Source organism: Sebastes fasciatus, chromosome 19 (assembly GCF_043250625.1).
Source record: "Sebastes fasciatus isolate fSebFas1 chromosome 19, fSebFas1.pri, whole genome shotgun sequence".
NCBI classification, from domain to species: domain Eukaryota; kingdom Metazoa; phylum Chordata; class Actinopteri; order Perciformes; family Sebastidae; genus Sebastes; species Sebastes fasciatus.
The window spans coordinates 12,537,694-12,555,001 of NC_133813.1; the positions used below are offsets into that span (position 1 = coordinate 12,537,694).

The window sequence follows — 17,308 nt, forward strand, 5'->3', positions numbered from 1 at the left end:
CAATCAGAGAAGACTGGGCTTTTCAAACAGAGCGTTTCAGACAGAGGGTGAAAAAAGGTGCTGCAGCACAGACGGTATGAGAAAAGTAAAGCTGTTTTTGAGCATTAAAGCATGTAAACATGGTCTAGTGGAAACCCCAAATACAAATATGCACCTGAAAATGAGCATAATAGGTCCTCTTTAAACTTCCTTTGCCTTCATTATGGAATCATCAATTCCACAAAAAATATTGGGATTCAGTGCTTTTATGGTGGTCAAATTTCATGCATTTAAAAAAAAATGTCTCCCTTCTGTAGAAAAACCATGTGTACAAGAAGACCCTGCAGGCTCTCATCTACCCCATATCCTGCACCACACCACATAACTTCGAGGTGTGGACTGCCACTACGCCCACTTACTGCTATGAGTGTGAGGGGCTGCTGTGGGGAATAGCCCGCCAAGGCATGCGTTGCTCTGAGTGTGGGGTGAAATGCCATGAGAAGTGCCAAGAGCTGCTGAATGCTGACTGTCTACAGCGTGAGTACTGCCCAGAAAACAATTAAATGTCACATGCACTTTTGGACAGACATGGCTGTAAACTGCAACTTGACTGGTTGGTGGAGGCATACAACCGCGAGGCGGTAATTCTATAAATTTACTCTGTATACATTTTTGTTAAATGTATAGGTGCTGCGGAGAAGAGCTCTAAGCATGGAGCTGAAGACCGGACTCAGAATATTATCATGGCCATGAAGGACAGAATGAAGATCAGGGAAAGGAACAAACCAGAAGTCTTTGAACTTATCAGGGAAGTGTTTATCATCAGCAAAGCCATCCATGCGCAGCAGATGAAGACCATCAAGCAGAGCGTTCTGGACGGCACCTCAAAGTGGTCAGCCAAGATCACCATCACAGGTGATCTCTCACTGATCAAAATTGACAGAAGAGTGATGAATTTAACCACAAATTTAAAGTTTACTCTTCAGCGTTATTCTCAGTAGTAAGACATGTGATTCTTGTTAAAGCTAACGATTGTTCCTCATGCCTTTTTTTCTCCGTCATCGCGATAGTCGTTTGTGCCCAAGGACTTCAGGCAAAGGACAAGACGGGATCCAGTGATCCATATGTCACCGTTCAGGTGGGCAAGACCAAGAAGAGGACCAAGACCATTTATGGCAACCTCAATCCTGTCTGGGAGGAGAAGTACCACTTGTAAGTCACCTGGTTATAAAATGTTTTTGTAAATGTAAAACGTTTCTTACAGTATATATATATATATATATATACAGTATATATATATAACAGCAGAGCATACACTTAGTAGGATTCATCAGTCAAAGTCTGAAATTGGCTTCATGCTTGTTCTTCATAAACACTGTACCAACTCTACCCTGTGTTATACTATTCTTTAGTTTATATGTTTTTTTCCTCTGTTTTTTGCTAGTGAGTGCCACAATTCCTCAGACCGGATCAAAGTGCGTGTGTGGGACGAGGATGATGACATCAAGTCGAGGGTGAAGCAGCGACTGAAGAGGGAATCTGATGATTTCCTGGGCCAGAGCATAATTGAAGTTCGAACGCTGAGCGGAGAAATGGACGTCTGGTACAACCTGGGTCAGTATGCTGTTTTGTTACGGACATATAGTAAGAAGTATACTGTTTGCACATCAATGAAACACGGTCTGTTTTATTGGTGTATTTTTAGATCCTAAGCATTTAGCACTCTAGGTGATAACTGAATCACAAACCTAAACTCATTCATGCACATTTAGAAGGTGCAGATTCTCCATAAGGAGAGCTGTTTGGTCATTGTCAGACCAGTTCTACAGGGTGCTCCAATCAATCGGCTGATATTCGTTCTAAAGAGGTCTCTATAAAGGCCGATCACAATAGCCGATCAGATGACACACAGATTCTGAATTGAAACGTTTTCAATACACAGCTGGACACACACATACCTCAGGCTGTTTCTCCTCTTTCCCTCTTTCATTGTACATTACTTTCTCTTAATTAAGGATTGATCTACTTCCAATGTGGTGTACATTCTTACCACGTCTGTTTATTTCTGTTTGTTGCCAAGAGTTCTGTTTTCAGAAGGTCCAGTCAGTGGTTTGTTTGAACCTCATTAGCCACATCTCCTTTTGCCTACAGCTAAAAAATGTTTTTACACAGGCAAGAAGTGGCCCCAAGGCCCATATTGACCTGGCTTTTCCACTGGGTTTGAAGATATTTTCATGAGGATGAGGCCTGAATGCAATCAATTACAAGTACGGAGGAGCAGATTTATCGGTCCCTTGTGCTATTTTGTATGAGCGCTGGTCGTACAGCACAAATACAGGTAGCTTGGATACCTCTCGGGATAAAATCTCCTCCTGATCTTGACATTTTTATCATGCAGACAAACCGCATTGTCTTTCTTTGAATTAATCTCTCTGTCTGTTTCCTTTGTAAAGGCATCCATGACTCATTTTCACATCCATGTTGTATGTAAGAGGGAGGCGTTCACTCTCTTGTTTCTACTTGATTAAAGTGCCGAAAATGACTTCACCGTGGCATTAATAAATCTTCCACTGGAACAGCATGGCACTGAATACGAATGTGCCCATAAATCTGCTGCCGTTCTTGTAAACTGGGGGGACATGAAGTGCTCGACATAATATCCCTCTGATAATCACATCAACAAAATATTCAGTTGGTTAGGAGTCATTAGGAATTAGAATTTGAGGCAAAATGAATCAGTCATGTAATATGCCCCATCCATTTCAAACATTTTTCTCCTCTCCATCTCTGTCTTCTTGAGCTCCAAAGCGCACTCTCCCTCCTTTCTCCTCCTGATGTGTGATTATCAAGAAGCAGCACTCCAGTCGGAAATCGACCGCTCCTCCGACATGTACAAATTACCCCTAATGATGTGCCTGTCAGGGCAAATAGCAGGGGTGAGACGCCAAGCACCCTGCCTCCAGAGAAGCTCTGGCTCATGTGTCCTCGGTGATCAGGCGCAGATCCACACAGCCCACTGCCATTGTCTCCCTCACTATCAGCCAGAGGACTTCTATTAGCGCTGCCGGCTCTGCACTGCCATCAAACTGCAGAAACAGAACCCCCTACAATAGCGCTGCCACGTTAATAGTCTGTAATTAGTGTTGTGTTAACAGACCTGGTTCCGTGTGCCTCCGTGTCACAGAATTGTATTGGGAGTTATGAATCGAGAATGTGTGTGTTGGCGTGGCTGCGTGTCCACATGACTGTATTTGTGTTTAATTACAGAGAAGAGGACGGACAAGTCGGCCGTGTCAGGTGCCATTCGCCTCCAAATCAACGTGGAGATCAAAGGAGAGGAGAAAGTGGCTCCGTATCACGTGCAGTACACCTGTTTGCATGAGGTATTTCATTCGCAATTACCATGGGTTGTGCTTGTGGTAATAACTTTAACACACTGGATATCAATTAAGCCTAAAGTTGTCAGGCCTGCATCGGTAAAGTAACAGCTAACACATGACATCTGTAATGTGAATGACCAAATTGCATATGATGAGAGGTCTCTGTCATATAGATGGACGACGCGTCTCCGCTTCCTCCCACTGTAAAAAAGTGAAGCTAGAATATCCTGTTGACTGGAGCTGCTGTTTTGAGATTTTGACTTCATTTGGAGCCGGAGTCTGCGCTGTAGTGATCGGGGGGGCGCCAACACATCCGCCCGAGCATCAAATAACTAATGAAAATCAAGCTTATCATAAAAATGAACACTTGAACATACATCAGCGTGATAAGAACCATCTTTGGGGAAAATTGGGTTTGACGTGTTCTTTGACTTTTTAGTTTGACCCATTACCCATCCGCTAACATGGAGGAGGCGGGCTTTATGACCTATACTGCAGCCAGCCACCAGGGGGCAATCGAGATGTTTTGGCTTCACTTTTGGGGAGCTGTCATGTCGTCCATCTTTATATACAGTCTATGGTCTCTGTGATCAGTCTCAGGATCAGTATCAGTGATATAAACGGGATTCAAATCACAAATATTCTCTTGTAGCGATTACATAATCCCGCCGCTTCCCCTTAAAAATACTCTAAATTGAGTTTTGAATAGGTCTTACACCATATCCCGTTATCAGACAGATCAAATGGTTTTAACCCCTCAATATCGTCATCATGCATATCCTGTTAACATACCCTTGAGCATAAACCTCCGCATACTCATCGTAATCGGTTCAGATCTGTAAAAGCTATTGAAATGACAATTACCCAATATATCTGTCCATTACAGAACCTGTTCCACCACTCGACCGATATGCTCGGCCAAGGCGTGGTGAAAATCCCAGAAGCTCGCGGAGACGACGCCTGGAAAGTCTACTATGACGACGTGGCCCAGGAAATGGTGGACGAGTTTGCCATGCGCTATGGGATTGAGTCAATCTACCAGGCCATGACGTGAGTCTGACATATCACAGTGGAACTCCCTCACTATTTATCTCTCTACCTGTCCGTGTGTTTGTCACCTCTTCATCCCCCCTCCTTCTCAAGTGCCTCTCAATGCCGTCGCCGTTCCCCGTTGGCCTCCAGAAGAAAAAAAAAATCAATTATAAATGGGCTGAGGATGGATTTGTCTCCATGATATGTCATGCTCCATACAGATGCCTGTTAGCTGGGCCCATCATTCACAGAGAGCACACTCCAATGGGGCCATCCCTCAGCCTAAACGTGCCAGCTAGCTGATAGGCAGATGAAATGGCCGTTCCTATTAGGGATCATTAGGTGGAAAACAAGACGCCTGAGAGGACGTAGGCTGACCAAATAAAGCTCTTACAGCTCTTCACGGTGTACAGCCATTGCTTTGACAACACCTTTATCTCTGTGACAATGAAATGTCTTTGTAAGTGTGATGAAATGGGAGGAAGAGGAAGGCCCAGGTCTTTATCAAGCTTTCCCTGTGCTTGTCTTTCTAGGCACTTTGCCTGTCTGTCGTCTAAGTACATGTGTCCCGGGGTTCCCGCCGTGATGAGCACCCTGCTGGCCAATATCAATGCCTTCTACGCCCACACAACCGCCTCCACCAATGTGTCCGCCTCCGACCGCTTCGCTGCTTCCAATTTTGGGGTTTGTATTACTGCAGCACACAGACAGGCAATAGATATGTCTTGTATCTGTGTTTCTGTCTCTCTCTCATCCTTTCTCTTCCTTTCTCTACTACTTATACATACACACAGGCTTTTGTCTTTACTATGGAAGCTCTGAGAGGCAAGTGAGGAAAAAAATATTCTGGTGATCCATTTTCTAATCTGATCTGAATTTTTCTCTCTCATGTGTTTATGATTTAAGAACAGGTGAAAAAAAAGTTCTTGCCAGAATAATAAGTTTCTTAATTGTGTTTTAATCTGTGAAAAAGTCGGGGAAACATTTTTTTGCTAGGTGAAAAAAATAAGTTTTGCCAGGATAATTTTTCCCCTTTACGTTATGTTACTTTTTGTTGTTGTTGTCAAGATCATATTTTTAAGAAAGGACGTTCAAGTTTTCCTCCAGGTTAGTTTTAATTTCTTCATGCACTCTAAGTACAAGGTACATACAGTATACTGTGTGTTAGCAAGTTATGTAAATGAAAACTCACCTGGAAGAACATGGGGTAGTGGTGCACTTCAGCCTCTTGTGGCCGAAATGAGTATTACAACAACAAACCAAAAAAAAATTCACCAGTTAAAACTTTTTTTTCACCTGGCCAAATTTTCCCCCCACCTGTTTCACAGATCGAAAAAAAAGGATTAAGTAACTTAAAAAGATTATCCTGACGAAACCTTTTTTTCACCTGTTCTTAAGTCATAAACAAAGGAGAGAAAACAATTTAGTTCACACAAAAAATGGATAACCAGAATTTTTTTTCTCTTATTGCCTCTCAGGGCTTCTGTACCTTTCTTCTTGCATTTTTGTGTACATATCTGTCTTTTTCCTTTCACTTAATATTTGTTTGTGTACTAATCTCACGTTATTTATTTTATTCTTTCATTCACCATGCAGAAAGAGCGCTTTGTCAAGCTTTTAGACCAACTACACAACTCCCTGCGCATTGATCTCTCAACCTACAGGGTAAGATTTTGATTGTACTAAATAAATATCACTGCCATTAATGACTGACATTGTTCTCAAAAGTTATGTTGTTGCCCAAACTTTTACATATTTCTTTAGCAGTGTTAATAATGTTGTAAATATTTCCACTCGATATGCAAAGTTGAATTTCAGTACCTTTTTATAATTACTTGTTTTCATGAATTTGGGGATAAATGAACCCATTTAACAACAGGATGGATTATTTTACTACTGTTAGTTATTGTGTCTGCTTGTGCAAAGTTAAGCAAATGACAACACCTACTGTACCAAAGCACATATACCTGGGAAATCTTCTAATCGAATGTATCAATCTACATTTTGTGATGCACATATGAATTTGTTATATTTTTCTTATCACTTAATGTCTGTCTGCAAGTATAAACTGTAACAATAATCTGATTTACTGTCTGAAACAGAAGTGGAGATCATGAGCTGGCCTACTATATGCCTGTGATGGTCATTAATTCTACTGAATTTAGTCAATGAAATTTGTTTTTCCTCTGTAGAACCACTTTCCTGCCAGCAGCAAGGATCGCCTGCAGGATTTGAAATCCACCGTGGACCTTCTGACCAGCATCACCTTCTTCAGGATGAAGGTAGCCGACAGTGTCTCATGGGTCGTTTCTTTCTTTTTTACTGTAGATGCTCTCTGTAAGGATCTCAGGTCTCAGGTCATTTAACTTGTTCATTGCCGATAACCCTGTTGTCCGGTAACTGTAAACGATTGTTTACCGGTCATTCACTGCCAGTGTTGCTGTCTCCATCTGGTGTTCAGGTCCAGGAGTTACAGTCTCCGCCCAGAGCCAGCCAGGTGGTGAGGGACTGTGTCAAGGCTTGCCTCAATTCTACGTACGACTACATCTTCAATAACTGCCACGAGCTGTACAGCAGACAGTACCAACCTGTTGACACAGTAAGTCACATACTAATCATTCAACTGGGGTTCCCGCAGTTAAATTACAACTAGGGCTGTCAATCGATTAAAATATTTAATCGTGATTGATCGCACATATTTTTATCTTTTCAAAATGTACCTTAAAGGGAGATTTGTCAAGTATTTAATACTCTTATCAACATGGAAGTGGACAAATGTGGCTTTATGCAAATGTATGTATTTATTTATTATTGGAAATCAATTAACAACCCAAAACAATGACAACTATTGTCCAGAAACTCTCACAGGTACTGCATTTAGCATAAGAAATATGCTCAAATCATAACATGGCAAACTCAAGCCCAACAGGCAACAGCAGGCTGATGTTATGCATTATGCTGATAGTGTCGAAGTCTCTTTTTAGTGGCTGACTCTGTTGTGTTCTCATCTAGAACAAGGAGGAGCTCCCTTTGGAGGAGCAGGGTCCGAGCACCAAGAACTTGGACTTTTGGCCCAAACTCATCATGCTCATCGTCTCCATCATCGAAGAGGACAGGAACTCCTACACACCCGTGCTCAACCAGTTAGTAACGGGCATACACTCACTTTGTCTTTATTACTTTTAAAGGGTTACTTGGGTATTTTTCAACCCATGCTTTTGTGTCTAACTGACTAATACGTAGGAACAACAATTTCTGAAATTGGTACAGTATTGAGGGAAAGCGCTCTAGATGGCAGCTGCTCACAGGCAGCTGCTCACAAGCTGCAGTATGGTGCTACTGGGGCAAGCTGGCACCATCATTTACGTCCACTAAAAGTGCTTGTTTTTGCCATGACAGGCTCTGATTGTTAATATAAGTGTCTTCAGTGCTTTGTTCCAAATGTGATAAATGATTGTCAAATTGTCACATCTCTCTCAGATTTCCTCAAGAACTGAACGTTGGGAAGGTGTCAGCGGAGGTCATGTGGACATTGTTCGCTCAAGACATGAAGTATGCTATGGAAGGTAAGTCACACACAGTGTCAGATAGCCATCATCCCACTCGTGGTCACTGTTGTATCAATGACACACAGTAAGTAATTTGGCTCCCAGTCCCGACTCACTAATATACAGTATGATATTACTTGTGCAGTATAATTCTTAAGGGTCAGAGGGTAAGAACAAGTAGAAGAGAAGAGAAGCCCTGGTGAAATTTGAAATGGCAAGAAGAGAAGAGAAGTTCTGGGGTAGAAACGACACAGTGGCATGGAAGAATCTGAGAGAGGGAAATAATAACTGTGCAAGGGTTTTGAAAGCTGCTTACGTCTCCCAGGAGCCTCTCTGTGATTTTTCCTCAGCTCTACTGTACTGTACTGTACAGCACCAGCGGACCCCAGAGGCAGTCAGCTTTTATCCCAGCCCCTGTGCTCAAGATGAATCCCATCACTGTGAAATATCTGTTTCACACACTACAGTACAGAAGGGACGGCCCCTTCATTTTCAATCTGTATTAATATAAAAAGGGATGGAAAATATGTTCAGAGATGGAATGAGTCCTGAGAGATTTTGCTCCAAAAGCACTACCAAAGAGTACTTCAAATTTAAGAGTAGTAGTAGTTTTTAGTGGGTCACTAAAAAGATACTCAAGTGCCTGGTTAGATAATACAACTGCTTATGCAAAATTCTTCCAATGACTTTCTACGAGCGTATCTTTAGCTCATATGAGCACAGCTGGAGTTACATCTGTTACAGCTGGTAAAGTCACTGTTTGACTCAATGTTGCTCTCTGACTCGTTGCAGTCGTTGCAATTAAAACGTACTAGTAATAATAATAATAATAAACTTTATTTGTATCATGTGTATTATTTGTAAAATCCGGAGGTCGAGATATCCTGACTTTTATTCCACAGTTATGGCCCAAACAGCCTAGATGCTCCCCATAATGCAACATAATGGCGTGCATCTCTCCCACTCAGGCATAAACTCATCACATTTCTCACAGGCTCTTCTTCTCTTTTTGTATATGCAGAGCACGAGAAGCACAGACTGTGCAAGAGCACCGACTACATGAACCTGCACTTCAAGGTCAAGTGGCTCAACAATGAATATGTCAAGGAGCTGCCCAACTTTAAGGGCGTCGTTCCCGACTACCCATCGTAAGTGCTGTTGACTAATTAGCTCATGGGCACAGGGGAAACATTACATTTTCTTTTTGAAAAACTTATTTTTGATTACCAAATGTAGATATTAGTTAGGATTATAATACCAACGAAATAGAAAAAAAAATAACTCTTGTTGCCTTTATTTTCCCCTTGCAGATGGTTCCTACAATTTGTGCTACAGTGGTTAATGGAAAATGAGGACGTGTCTATGGAGTTCATGCATGGAGCCCTCGAGAGAGACAAAAAAGATGGAGTAAGAAAATTGAAATTGAACCTTAATATGTTGTTACCTCTGCCAAGGGGGTTATGTTTCCATAAAAATTAGGGCTGTCAATCGATTAGAATATTAAATTGCTATTTATCGCACGATTGTCCATAGTTAATCGCAATTAATCACGCATTTTTTTTCTGTTCAAAATGTACCTTAAAGAGAGATTTGTCAAGTATTTAATATTCTTAAACTCTAATAACTAAGTATGTATTTGTTTGTGTGTTCTCAGTTCCAGCAGACATCTGAGCATGCTCTGTTCTCCTGCTCTGTGGTGGACATTTTCACACAGCTCAACCAGAGCTTTGAGATCATCAAGAAACTGGAATGTCCAGACCCTAGCGTCATGGCTCAGTACAGTCGCCGCTTCTCCAAGGTATACCCGTTTCACCGGATGGCGGAAACAGCCCAAAGCTCTTGTTTGTAACTCATACAGTAGTTGCTGGAGCTACATGTTGTGGGTTTGGATCTAAAAGCAGCATCTGACTGTTTTCGTTTCTTAGGAACACTATAAGATATGAGGGAAATTAAAGTTACAGCATTGTCTCGAGGGACATTCACTTTTTTTTTTCTAAGGGGAATTTCATATTTCCTCATTAAAAAGAAATGTTAAATTGGACATATTACTCCCGTCCTGGGGGACGGAGGAACAGCACAGTTTTGTGTTTTGGGGATTTGCTTTCCTGCATGCCAGAGAATACAGTACGGGACATTTGGGAATGTTTCTAATGCCGTAGTTTAGAGAGGTCTTTCCCTGAAAGTGTAATACAGTCCCCACTGGAAAAAAAGGTTTTACGATAAATAAGTAATTGGATCGGATTGTTTCAAATGAAATGTTTTGTTCCATACAGTTTCAATGTATTTCTCCCTCTTTATCTTTACAGACTATTGCCAAAGTTCTTCTGCAGTACAGTGCCATTCTCACCAAGAGTTTTCCTACTTATGTTGACAAGGAGAAGATTGTAAGTTGTCAACACTTGTATGGCATGTCATCATTTTGTGCTTTACATATTACAATCAGCTATTTTAAAGTCGCTGTCTTGGTTTACTTATTAATTCACATTTCCTGCTGTATAAATTATACTTGTGTTTCCAAAGTTGAATAATTACATTGATAAAAAAAACGAAATATTTGACACAGCCGTGATTTATAGATACTGAAGAGTTCCTACTACATGTGTTTAATATCTGTATATTCTACATCTCTATCTCTTCCTGTGTCGTCTGGTAGCCATGTGTCCTGATGAATAATGTGCAGCAGTTAAGAATCCAGCTGGAGAAGATGTTTGAGTCGATGGGTGCCAAACAGGTAAGACAAAGACAAAGGCGTGGGTGATGTGCTGCTATGGCATCATATTGGATGGATGACTATACCAGTATGATACTGTTAATCCCTTAATGGCAAAACAAAAAAAGCATAAAATGACTAATCAACTAAACATTTCTTACTCGAGCATGAAAAGTAGATATTCTAGGTGTGGTTGTTGCTGGTACAACAGTTGTATTTGTGTCTCTCGTGTGTCAGATTGCAACAGAGGAAGCGATGGTATGTACAGTAGTGGTAGTTGAGACCATGTGAAGTACAGAAGATGCCTGGTGTTACTGTAGAACATCGTCGGGTCTAGAAAGTACCCCACAATTTGGGAAACTCTCGCAATATGGTTAAGGTTAGAAATTGACCTTGAATGGTTAAGGTTAGGATAGGTCATCGAGCAGCGAGTCTCGCGAGAGTTTTTGCACGTTTTTGCATTTTTCTTTTGCAATTTGCAGGTTACCATCTAGACACGACCTTAGGACATAGAGGGTAGTGGCTAGAATGGAGCCAGTAAACTGGGGAAACTCGCGTGATTCTTAAGGTTAGGTATTGATCTTGAATGGTTAATGTTAGGATGGGTTGTCGGGCAGCTGGTCTCGCAAGAGTTTTTGCCGATCTCAGACGGATTTTGCGGTTTGTGGGTACCCTTCTAGACACGACTGACATAGAGTGGTGAAGTCCCTCCCCTTCCGGTGTCCCCCATTGGACCTTATTTCACAAAAAAATATGTACTGTAGTCAACGTCTTTTTTTTAAAATATTTTTTTGATCCTGTTTGAATTAAGCCATGAATCACACATTAGATGTTGTCAATTTAAAAGATAATTTTCTAAGTCAAGAAAGTCGCAGTTTGTCATAGTATCATTAAGTTTTGTTTGTCTCGTCTCGAACAACACACGTCACTTAGGTAACTTAGCTATTTTCCACGCACACATGAAGCGTTATCTTACCTGATGTGTTTTATCCAGCGACTGCGGGTCCTTTTATCAGCCAGGAATCAAAAGAATGAGCAAAAACCCTTGCTCTTACGCGACTTTTGGGGGTGCAGCAAATTTATCTTTTGAATTGATAACATCATTCATGGCACAATTCAAATGGGATCAAAAAATTATTTGTCTCGCCGTTGATTACCGTACATATTTTTTCCGAAATAATTGTGGTCAACCAGCAGGGGAGGGACTCTCTATAGTCTTGATTCTTAACAAGGCCGTAGTGGAAGTTGTTTAAACAACTTCCACTACGTAGGAAGTTGATCTATGCTTATGCTTCCATTGACGCCATCCCAGTGTCTGATGGCGTCAATGGAAGCATAAGCATAGATCAATACTGACAGAGATTAGACCCTGTGCTGCCTCATAGACTAGAGAATATAGAGACAGAGACTTAATTAAATCATGTCCTCTATTAGTGTCCTTAGTGTAGCTACAGTGAGGATCAATCAATAGCTTCTCTCTCAGCTGTGACCTCCCACTGCTTTCAATCCCTACCGTGCTTTTGCTTGTAGTGTTTTATCCTATTTATTGTAGTTGTAGTGTATTCTTTTTTAGTAGTGCTTGGTCGGTCGTAGGATTGTAGCTGTTGGACACTGTAGCTGAAGTTTCAACCAGTGTGTTCACTTTACAATTAAAGCAAAATGAAGTGGTGGAAGAGGAAGAGGGGAAGGAGGAGGAGGCAGGAGAGGAGGAGGTAGGTTTCCATCGTGGTCTGAGCAGGGCAGATATATGTCCATATTAAAGTATAGATGATTAATCAGTTTAATGGTATTGATTATTTCCCTCTTCCTCTGACTTGGACAGCAGGCCGTAACTGAGGATGAGGAAGCAAAGGCTCTGGTGGGTACTGTGGATGGTAGCTGATTAGATTAATTAGTAGTAGTTTGAAGTGAAGTTTTAGAGACTCGTAGATCCGCGATCTAGTTTAGCCAACCCCTCTTTAGCATTTACAGTAACTGCTAGTCTAGTAAAGTTGCTAACATGATGAGAATGTCATTAGTTTAGTAAGTAATTTTTAGTAAATGAAGAGATAGTAACGAGGGTTGCACGATTAATCGAAATGTTATCGAAATTGCAATATCAGTCAGGAATATTCGCAATTAGATATTTTCTCAAAATCGTGCAGCCCTAATAGTAGCCCCTAAAATTGGAGGAGAATACATTGCAGTCACAAGACATGTTACATTTTGTGTGTAAGGGCAACACTCTTACTTTCCTTGTATGGAAAGTGTCACTCCTTCGGTACTGTACTTACACAGTAAGAGACACAGCTGAATACCAGAAGTTGGGGGAATATCATGGTGGAATTTTTCTTCCATGGTTAATTTTAAATACAACATAACTTTTATTTTCTTTCACTATTAATATTGTTGAGCCTGGTTTATATGAACCTTTATTTCTGACTTGGAGAAGTCACATTGTGATTATTTTACTGACGTTGCCTGTCAGATGATTAGGTGTTTCATGTCATGGTGTGGTGGAGGTGAAAGGATGTTACATGTGAGCTCCTTTTGAGAGAGTAAGTGAATGGAAACTCTGGAACATAGAGGGAAATCATGAGATATTGCACTTTGCCTTAGGATATTCTTCAGGGAATACATGTGGAAAATACAGTATCTACCACCAAAATGTCATTTTACAGCTTTCTTGTCCATTTTTATGGAAGCCCATTTCCGCCAATGTGATGAAAAAAAAATAGATCTTTAGCTCAATCTGTAAGCTATTATAATGAGAAACTTTCTCAAAATGATGACTTTGTATCACAAAAATAATGACTTAGTATCTAGAAATAAGAGAAACGTTCTCAAAAAAATGACTTAGTAATCCTAAAATAATGAGGCACTTTTGTAAGTCATTATTTTGAGATAATAAATCATTACTTTGAGATGCTAAGTCATTATTTTGACATACTAAGTCAATATTTTGAGACACTAAGTCATTATTTCAAGAAAATGTTTCCATTATAATGACTTACAGCGTCTTTTTTTCATCACAAAGATAAGTTTTCATCTTATTTTTTCTTTTACTGGCAGAAATGGGCTTCCATACATTTTAACTAATTTGTTTCAAAGAATAAACTTTATTTTCCTTATTTAAAATCCATAGCTTATAGGAATTAAATGCATCTCTGTATTGTTCGGTATCTGTCTGACCTAGTACTAAATTTAGTATTAGCCTCAGCTAAAGCTCGCTGTGGCAGTTAGCTTTCTCTTGATGTGGCTCTCTTGTTGTAGCTGTGTAGTCTCTCTGTGGCAGAGAGTGCAACAGTCGGTCTTAACGCAATTTTAACCAAATATGTAGTTACTGCGTTTACAATACATAATTAATTAAAATTTATTTTTTAAGAGAGTGAAGTCACAATCATGTTTTTCCCTCTCTTTTCTAGCGCAACAATAGCATGCTAGCATTGAAGGCAAGTCCACTGTATATGCAGACATGTTTTGTGACACATGTCTGCATATACTCAAATGTCCGTCTCTGCAAATTAAATATTGCATCATTTGTGATATTTCTTTTGGAAATAGAGGCGCTGAAATCATCTTGAAATAACTAGAGTTGAATACGGTTGTGGTATTTGCTGCAATGAGACTTAATTATGTTGTGTTGTCTTTTCACTCCACTTTTCACTCCACTCCTAGTTTGAGGAGAGTGATGAGGAGGAGGAGGAGGAGGAGGAGGAAGAAGAAGTAGGGGAAGAGGGAGAGAAAAATGAGGTTGAGGTTTGTTGCAGTCTGAAGTGGTTTTAACATCACTCAGGAGTCCCAAGTCATTCCTGTGTGTCCTTTTCTTCCTACTCACAGCAACATTTCAATGATACTCAGTCCTACTGAAACAAGACGTCCTTGTGGTTATCATGGTGGAGTTTATTGTGTTTTTATCCCGTCATCTGTTGTGATTTCCACCTCGAGTTTTCACCCTCTTTCAGTGGCATTTCCCTTGGCTTTCCCCTCAAAACTGGTCACTCATTTCCCCAGAAACGAAGGTTATTTCTGAACTTTTTGTTGTTCCTTTTCTCTAATTTGTGTTTTTAATTTTGTTTTGTTTGCAAAAGACTGACAAGGAGAAGGTGGGTGTTACAAATACTGCATGTACTTTCCAATGTGAAAACCTGCAGTATTTGTGTTCTTTACATTTTAATTTCAAGTGTCTTACACAGTTGGGTAACACTTCAATTTACAGGTTTGCAGATTTTATGGTAATTAGGTGATAATTAGCGAGTAACCTATTTGAAATTTCTTTGGAATCACTGCCAAATTACCCCAATATTTCCCTCAAAATATAAATTACTTTATTATAAACATTATTTAATAATGATATGCTAAAATAGCATATAATCGTTAAAATAGGGCCCTTAGGCTTGAGAAGCAGCTGTGCGCTGCTCTTCATTGGAGGTGGAAAACCCCAAAACTAGTCTATGCAAATGTAATCTGGTAGCTAATGTAATGATTCAGGGAGTTTTTTAAGAAATTTCAAAAACGTTATTTGCTAATTATTATCTATTTATCAGCAGACATGGAAATAAAGCCTATCAATTAACTTTGTATTCTTTTCCTGGAAATGTATTAAATAAATTACCAGCTATTGGGAAATAGCGGAATATAATTATTAAATAATGTTTATGATAAAGTAATTTTTGATACATTTTGAGGTAAATTAGGGGTAATTTGGCATTAATTCCAAAGAAATTTCAAATAGGTAACTTGCTAATTATCACCTTATTACCATGAAATTTGCGGACCTGTAAAACGAAGTATTACCCAGAGTTGACAGTTTTTCATTTTTATTTCTTTTCTTTTTTTTAAATCTCGAAACATTCGCACCATGCAAAGATGGATGAACCCGTAGAAAAGGTAGGTTACATGCATACCAGTATCTGCTGCAACTGCACTTTATATAATTGCCATCGACCCTCTGTAGTTATCTTAATATAAATGGGAAATGACAGTTAATCGAGGTTGTCCTGTGTTACCCTCCACCTTTCTGTGCTGTCGTAGATTGAAAATGCATTGGAAGACAAGAAGGTGAGTGTAGGTGTACAGACTCATGAATATTAATATCCCCACGCGCACATAAATACTCCCAGGCAAAAACAAAACAGCACATTACAAACAATCCATTTGTAGCTGCATTTTCTCCCCTGAAGCCTTCCCTCTGTGCTGCGTCTCAGTCTCTCCCCGCTAATGGCGCTATGCGACCCTGACAGGCCATGTATCAAGAGGCCATTGACTTAATGAGCCGCACCACGGCTTCATCCATATGGCTTAGCTCTCCTGCAGGCTGTGCTTGTTTAGATGATGCCACAGTGTACCTGAATTGGTATACTGGAGGTAATTCACTTCCCTACCTGCTCCCTCACCTTGTGCTCGTGAGACTTGTAAGACAAACATCTCCTGCAGTGTTAAACTTTTTCTTTTTTTGCTCCTTTCGAAAGTTGGAGACTGCTGGTAAAAAGGTGGGTGTGCTCAGATGAATGGGTTTAATTTAAAAAAAATGTTCTACTGTTTACAAACTACAATCATGTGTTTGTGATGGACATGTCTCTCCTACACAAGCATAGAATAATTACAGTACAAGCTGCCTCTCACATGCCTTTGGTATCCTCGGTGTGAAGCTTGACAGATTTACATTTTTCGAAGTTCTTCTCTTTTTAAATCTTGTCAAGTCTTGCTGCCATTTTAGCCTCTAGCTTTTGCGTTGCAGTGCAGCTTTCAAGTTAAAGCAGCAGTAAGGTAGAATTGGAGCAAATATAATTTTTTTTTTTTTATAAAACGGTCACTATATCCTGACAATAGTGCATGAGACAGGTAATCTGAAAAAAAATCATGTGCCTGTGTCTCCTCCGGTGTTTCTAATGGCATTTGCAAGATTTCACAGACCGGAGGAAAACAACCAATCAGAGCCGAGCTGGAGCTTTGCCGTCTCTGAGAAATAGGCATTACAGTAACAGAATATGAATTCATATTTGATCAGCGCTGCCTAGTTCGACCGTTTGATCAGAGTTTGCGAGTGATTGACAGCTGCCTCCGTTGAATGAACAGCCAATAGGAACACTCTCTCTCTCTCTGAAATGACCTGTGATTGGCCAAAGTCACCCGCCACGGGCTAGATTTTCTAAAGCCTGAAAACAGAGCCATGATGAGGTGCAGAAGTCCAGTTATGTCTCAGAACACTTGAATTACAATATGCTGAAAGGTTATTATGGAATATTTGCTCAATGATGACAAAAACATTCTGCCTACAGCCACTTTAATTTGGGGTATTTTTGGCTAAAAGCAGCAAATATGAAATGAAAGCCTTTTATGAATTGTCGTTAAAGAGCGCTATGTCCTCTGAGAGCTGGCACATACTTCCTCTCTTGAGGATAATTATTTTCTCTGCATTTTCAAGTTTTCAGAGTTGACATATTGTGAATGCAATAAATGGCCCTCAAAATCAAATTCTGGATCATGTCTGCCTACCTCTCTGCAGATGGACCCCGAGGCGAGTGACTTACTGAACGATCTGCAGGTGAAGCTGAACAACGTGCTGGATGAGCTCAGCAGTACGTTTGGGAACAGGTAGCCTAAAAAAAAAGACACACAACTACACGGTAAAATCAGTAACAACACATGCATTCGTGCTGATTGATTGATGTCTTTCG

General features: G+C 40.3%; 1 protein-coding gene across 3 annotated transcripts in view; it reads left to right on the forward strand.

Moving 5' to 3' along the window:
* Nucleotides 1–17,308, forward strand: part of unc13bb (unc-13 homolog Bb (C. elegans)) — a 75,311-nt gene that overhangs the window by 51,325 nt on the left and 6,678 nt on the right. For all 3 annotated transcript variants that reach the window (XM_074618275.1, XM_074618276.1, XM_074618274.1), the window contains 18 exons: nt 297–516; nt 667–894; nt 1,050–1,191; nt 1,424–1,593; nt 3,247–3,362; nt 4,246–4,409; nt 4,925–5,075; nt 5,988–6,056; nt 6,584–6,673; nt 6,853–6,990; nt 7,404–7,534; nt 7,872–7,957; nt 8,961–9,087; nt 9,250–9,346; nt 9,594–9,737; nt 10,246–10,323; nt 10,593–10,670; nt 17,137–17,225. In XM_074618275.1, the coding sequence (XP_074474376.1) occupies nt 297–516; nt 667–894; nt 1,050–1,191; nt 1,424–1,593; nt 3,247–3,362; nt 4,246–4,409; nt 4,925–5,075; nt 5,988–6,056; nt 6,584–6,673; nt 6,853–6,990; nt 7,404–7,534; nt 7,872–7,957; nt 8,961–9,087; nt 9,250–9,346; nt 9,594–9,737; nt 10,246–10,323; nt 10,593–10,670; nt 17,137–17,225 (2,318 nt within the window). The remainder of the gene's footprint in view (nt 1–296; nt 517–666; nt 895–1,049; nt 1,192–1,423; nt 1,594–3,246; nt 3,363–4,245; nt 4,410–4,924; nt 5,076–5,987; nt 6,057–6,583; nt 6,674–6,852; nt 6,991–7,403; nt 7,535–7,871; nt 7,958–8,960; nt 9,088–9,249; nt 9,347–9,593; nt 9,738–10,245; nt 10,324–10,592; nt 10,671–17,136; nt 17,226–17,308) is intronic.